The sequence below is a fragment of the Cololabis saira genome, chromosome 16 (genome assembly GCF_033807715.1).
Source record: "Cololabis saira isolate AMF1-May2022 chromosome 16, fColSai1.1, whole genome shotgun sequence".
NCBI lineage: Eukaryota > Metazoa > Chordata > Actinopteri > Beloniformes > Belonidae > Cololabis > Cololabis saira.
Genome location: NC_084602.1, coordinates 21,225,486 through 21,231,747, shown reverse-complemented (window position 1 = coordinate 21,231,747; position 6,262 = coordinate 21,225,486). Strand labels below are relative to the sequence as shown.

General features: G+C 42.1%; 1 protein-coding gene across 1 annotated transcript in view; it reads right to left on the bottom strand.

Moving 5' to 3' along the window:
• Positions 1-2,062: 2,062 nt before the first annotated feature.
• rnf144aa (ring finger protein 144aa) overlaps positions 2,063-6,262 on the bottom strand; it is a 31,639-nt gene continuing 27,439 nt past the window's right edge. Inside the window, exons 6-8 of the mRNA XM_061743100.1 lie at positions 5,898-6,045; positions 5,353-5,442; positions 2,063-2,828 (exon numbers count right to left, since the gene is read on the bottom strand). Of these exons, the coding sequence (XP_061599084.1) occupies positions 2,697-2,828; positions 5,353-5,442; positions 5,898-6,045 (370 nt within the window). The 3' untranslated portion in view covers positions 2,063-2,696. The remainder of the gene's footprint in view (positions 2,829-5,352; positions 5,443-5,897; positions 6,046-6,262) is intronic.

Sequence of the window (6,262 nt, the reverse complement as noted above, 5' to 3'; positions counted from 1 at the left end):
AATAAACAACTACTTGCTTACAGGGGACTAATAATCCAAGAGCTTGTTTTAGAAACGGCCTGCTAATGATCTTTGATATATGACAGCGTTCCAGCAGGGATATGTAGTCTAGCTCGCAACAAGGATTTCAATCTGCAGGAAACTTTACTACTGGGACGCTAAAGGTCCAATTCAGGAGAAACCTGTCACTGCACCATGTTCTGCTGAAGAGAAATGCTTTTCTGAAGAGGAGAGACTTCTGTGCAGGTTAAACCTAGTTGGGTTAAATTTGGATTAGCTAGTTTTACAAAACTTAATCCGCGATTAAAGAATAAGTATCCCAGTGTTTGTCATCATCCATCTTTGTTGACCCCCCCGTAAGCCGTCCACATCAGTCAAGTGAGGACAGAGAGGAATTCTTGCAGAAACTAGTTCCTGTATATTCATTTTTACTCATTTGACTGAGTGATTCAACACCTGCGGTTTTATTTCTAATGTGACAGCTGCACATTGCAGCTCTTTGTTATAAAAAGAACAACAAACTAAAAGCAATAACTGAGCTTAAGGAGAGAAGTCATCTCTGACACTTAGTTAGAGTGAAGGGCAGCTATGTCTAGTGGTTTTTCCCATCACGGGTCGCCACAGCGGATGGTTGTTATTGGTTTTGTACGGGGTGCCCTCCTTGACACGACGGGGACTTGTGATCCTTCAGTTGCCGGTTCAGAACAACGCGGGCTTCAGAGTCCTGCCGGACGACACAAGGGGGCTGGGGGTCGATCTGGAAACCGATCCGACCCAAACAACTCAACCCGATCATAAACACGTGCAGTATATAAGTGGGTCCTGCCACAGCAGCTGACTGCAACTGGTTCCCATGGCGATATGTTTTCATTATGACCCAGAAATATAAAGAACCACCTTAATGATAACGAAACCCACCCATCTTCCCACGCTTCTCAGCTACAGTTCCACAGTCGCTGCTTCTGCTGCACTCCCTCAGTTATTTTGTCCTCATCAATCATTTGTACCTTAAAAGAAGTTAAACAGGGCCAGAACTTTCCTTTCAGTTAAAGCCATGACATGCACACATTGTGACATTCTGCAATTTTCAATACATAGCCTTTCTCATGACAGACGGTTAATCATGACCTTATAAGAATGGCGATGCACAAACTTGCATAGATAAAGTGATATAGAGCAGCTTCAAACACCGAACATTCGTTTTATATTTACTCTTTAGGCTCTTCAGACGTTTCCTTACGAGGATGAACTGCTTGCCATCGAGGGAATCTAACTATCAATGAAACAAAACACCGACACTCTGACCACTAACATATGCAAGTTTGCAAGCATTTAAGAGTCATTAAAGTGGGAGCTGTTACTTAAGTCCTGCTTGGGCTTACTTATGACGCCGGCTGGACTGATGCTGCTCAGCTCTGATGCTCAGAGACGCTTAAGAAATACAAAACCATTCTTTTTCTTCTTTTTGTTGTCTCTCTATTTTTACCCTATGGCTATTAACAGAGTGGCGTGTGGATGACATCATAGAATCATTTCAAAGTAAAGGGCTTCACTGTTCGCTTGAAATACCTTTGAACATGCTCTCCCTGGGTTTATTTGGGTTTGATGCTTTACTCTTTTAATGCACAAGTGCCTGATTTCAGCTGATCTGTTCTTAAGGCCATTCATCACTATTTGGCGAAACCATCAGCTTGGGACTGAGAACTACAAGAGTGACATCTCTTGTGAAATGAAAGAGTAAAATAAAGTCCTTTGATCGACGTCTTAAAGGGGAGCGCCACTCGAAAATTGAGGAGGATTTCTGCGCGTTCACAAATAAAATGACACAACATGAGGTGTTTGAATACAGAGAGAGTCAGTAAAGAGTTGGTATTTAACCACAACAAAAGTTTAGAGTGGCAAGCCCCTTTAACGTCCGCCTAAGAGCTGGAAAACACGGAGAAGGTACAACACGTAGAGACGACTCTGAGCACAGTTCTATTAAAAGCGCGAGGTTATAAAACATTGACATCATCAAGAGGACGTGCTGTACATCGAGTTGAGAGCGACACTAGCCCCCCCCCCCATCCCCCCCTCCCGTCTCTACGTCAGCCGCAGACATGACTAAGGAACCCATGCTCTGTGGGCGAGTCGAGAGAACACCGAACATGCGTGGTGTGACTCTCCTCTGCTACTGACCGAATCTGTAGAGCTACATCGATGGTGGTGATGGTGGTGGGGAGGAAGGTTGCTTTTGTACGACAAAAGAAAAAGTAAACCGAGCAACAAAGTAAGAAGTTCTTCCTCAGGCGGCTCCTGCATGTCAGTGTTGATACAAGAGAAAAGCTTTTCTTTACGTCTCCTTTGTTTCCCAAAATACGACACCACTGTAACCCACAACTAATGGCCAAGTCAGGGTTGGAGCAGACTTTCTTCACCTCCACAAACCTCCAAAGTCCAACTTTACGTGGACACAATTGTCCCTTGACAAGTCTCCCGTCTGCTCACCGCTCGCCTCTCTTCTGGAGGACATGTTGAGAGTCTTTACTGCCCTCGTCATGCAGGCCAAAGCGGCCAGGGCTGCTGCAGGCTCAGCCCAAAACAATGGAGCTATCTTAAAGCTGGTGGGAGGAAAAGAATGAAAAGGGGTGAAGAGGACGAAAAATAGATGGCCCATCCTTGAACAGAGCTCAACGATCCAACTCTGCCGACGGCGTTTAGGTTGGCAACGGGTCGTCGTCGCCCTTGCTGCACTTGCACTTGCAGCAGAGGACGATGGGAGTGGCCAGCAGGAGGAACGGGGAGGCCACGAGCAGGAGCAGACCGAAGCCGGCGAAGATGCCCACAACCTGACGGGAGACCAAAAAAAAAAGAAAAAGAAACAAACTCAAGTATTTTAATTTACTTTATACCCATAAGTAGTTCAGAGTTGGGTGCAACAGACATTTTTGTACTAAAAAGTTCCATTTGTGTTGTCTGACAAACATTAAAGCTTTTGCATTAGCACACATTGGCCAGAAGAGGTCAGTCAATTCCCCAAAAACAGAAACTTCCATTAACTGCAAAAAAAACCCCAAAGGTTTATTTACCCAACCTCCTTTCTACATTTTTAAATCATGTTCATTTTGCAGATTTTGTCATATAGAAAAAATGCTGATGTGATGTGGCATATCTGAAAAAGGATCTACAAACTGAGCGGGGTGAAAAGGATTCTGCACGGCAGCAAGAAATGAAAACTTCTCAACTTGACAATTAGTGAGTAAATTATGCATCGTTTCCTCACGAAAGTATCAACTCAAGTTTTTACTCAAGTATAAAAGTACTGGTTTCAAAACTACTTAAAGTATAAAAGTAAAAGTAATGTCAGGGGGAAAAAAGCCATTAAGGACAAAAGCCATTGAAAATGAATTCATCTTAGTATAATGCAAATATATTAAAGAACCATATATGTACTATTGAGCATTAACATGTGTTTCAGAGAGCAGGAGATATGATGACTAGTTGCCTATAAGTATTTTAATGGTGCAAAAAGTCAAAACTGGACAAGAACATCTGTGCCACAACCACAACCAAATTCAAATAGAGTAACGAGGCTGTTTTTAAAATGTAAGGAGTAAAAAAGTACAGATAATTGCGTGAAAATGTAAGGAGTAAAAGTAAAAAGTCGTCTGAAAAATAATTACTCCAGTGAAGTATAGATAACCAAAATTTCTACTTAAGTACGGTAACAAAGTATTTGTACTTCGTTACTTGACATCTCTGCTGTTGCATAATCACGCAGCTCTTACATCAAATGGGACAGGCAAATGCTATTTCCCATTTATAAATCATTTTATCTGTGGGAAAAATATATAATTAAAAAGTCAAAGCATTTTGGCTTTCAGGAATCGTTGGGGATTTGATCAAAAACGTATTGGTGCAGTTCACTTGGCTGACCACACGGGGGCGCCAGACGGCCGCACATTCAAAGCCAACATAATAGACTACATAACTGGCAGAGTGTGTAACAGTCACTTATAATAGAACAATGCTCTCCTGCAATTCTGAGGACGTATTTAGCGGGAACACCAGGAGGCCGTTTGCTGCTTCTTATTAAAAATCAGACAGCTGCACTCCCTACTGTTATTTCTGCCTGGAGTAAACAGGCTGTGCTGCAGAGGAAGAGGCACAGTTTGCTCTTATTAACACACGGCGATGGTGTGATGAGGATCAGGAGCTCTTTCTCATCGAAGCTCGGAGCCAACTGTCACTGGAGACGGGGAAATGTATTTTTCTTCTTTTGCTGTTGCACATAGTAGGCTATATCTTTTATTGAAATGGGAGTGAGAGGGAGGGTTTTGTTGGAGGAGTGAGGAGAAATGAGAGCGAGGGAACGATACAGAGCAGCGATGCTACTGCAGGATTCCACCAGCTGAAGTGTGATCACGTGACACAGTCTGCCCCACTAGGTAACAGATGCTAATGTACAAGGTGTATGTTAACGCTGGCAAAGGAAAGAAGTTGGATAAAGTAATGTCCCTCCCATGTTAAGGTTATCTGGAGAAACAGCAGGGAGGAAATTACTAATAGTGGAGAAAGTGCATGTCATATTTAACATTTTACATGTGCAGAATTATGTGTCATTTATTTGTAATATGTCTATTTATTGTGTTACATAGAAGACCCAAGACCCAAGAACAAATGCCTTATCACGATCTTTTATCTATAGAGCAATAACCCTATGGAATAATCTGCCTCACTATTTCTGTCTTATAGAAAATAAACAAGTATTTAAAAAGAAACTTAAATCTTATTTTAGATTTTAGATTATAATGTTGACTTGGCTGTATGTCGAATGGTTCCGTTGTGGGTTTTAGTGCAAATGAATTTTAGGTTCATATAATTATTAAATGTTAAATGTAAGTGTTTTAACATCAGATATTTTATAATTGTATTTGTAATGTATGATATATTGTGGATGGTGTGATTGACTGTTTTATATTGTTGTTGTTCTTTGTGGACCCCAGGAAGACTAGTTGGTTACTATGGTACCAGCTAATGGGGATTCTTAATAAACTAAACTAAACTGAACATAAAAGTCAAACATAACTTTAGTTATGTAGGCCTAAAAAGTACAGTGTGTATATAACAAAAAAAGCAGGACCCTGGCCACCAGACGCTTACAGCAACACGTGGATCGAACTATTCTCTTCCTATTGTGCTGCAAAAATGACAAAAGCCCTTCGCCAAATTAAAAAAAAGAAGAAAAAAAAAAAAAAAAAAAGCGAGTAATGGGGCCAAACGGGACAAAGAAGCACAAACCAAGGAGCACGTGTGCGACCACATGCGGCAGGAGGGAGCCGCTCACGCGGTCGGGGAGCGGGACGTTCCTACCTGTGTTCTGTGCCAGATGACGGACGCCCTGGAGTGGCCCAGCTTGTTCCGACAAGGCCCTTTGTCGTAGTGGATCAGCAGAAAGTCATCCTGGCCAAAAGATAGATAGATAAATGAATAAATAAATAAATACATACATAAAACACACACGGACACACAAAGGGAGCCAGACCATTAGCAGTCTGAAAGGCGAGGGTCGCTGCTCTGACTGAATTGCTTTTTTAAACGACCCGTGAGCTCCCGTCATCTTTGCTTATGCAATTAGAATTATATAAGTCCCTTTTTATTCAACCTCAGCTGAGACCGTCAATAAATTAATAATAATTTTTTATCATGTTCCTCTCTTACCAGCTCCCAAGGTTAAGCTACAATCTGTTAACAAAAATGTTGCTGTCACAGGAAGACAGATGATGTCCGGGATTACTGGGATGTGCAAACACAGCACAGCTGCAATACTGCACCGTATTTTTAAATGTGCAGTAAACGTATGAACCTGCAGGTGTTTTTTTCAGTGAACATCAAAAAGGCAGTATGATGCAACTCACGTCCAAGGACTCCAGACAATACCAGCAGAAGGCGTGTTTACAGTTCTTGCACATCATCTGTGCGCAGCCCTCATCCCTCTCGATGTAAACTTTACACTTAGGACATCGCTTGATGGGGGCGTCATCCTCCTCGTTCTTATAGAAAGAGCTGGAGAGAAGGAAGAATTCATTAGGTTTAAACTATTCACAGCTCTGCTGTAACAGGATTGTGTAGCGCTTGAGGTGTACATTATTAAAGCAAAAACTACTAAAGGACAAGCACCTCAGTGTCTGCACTGTTACACTCCTCAAGTTTTTGTGAAGCGCAAACGTGCAACGTATCATTCCGAGCATGATCGTGAGAGACGAGGCTCAGTGATTTCCAG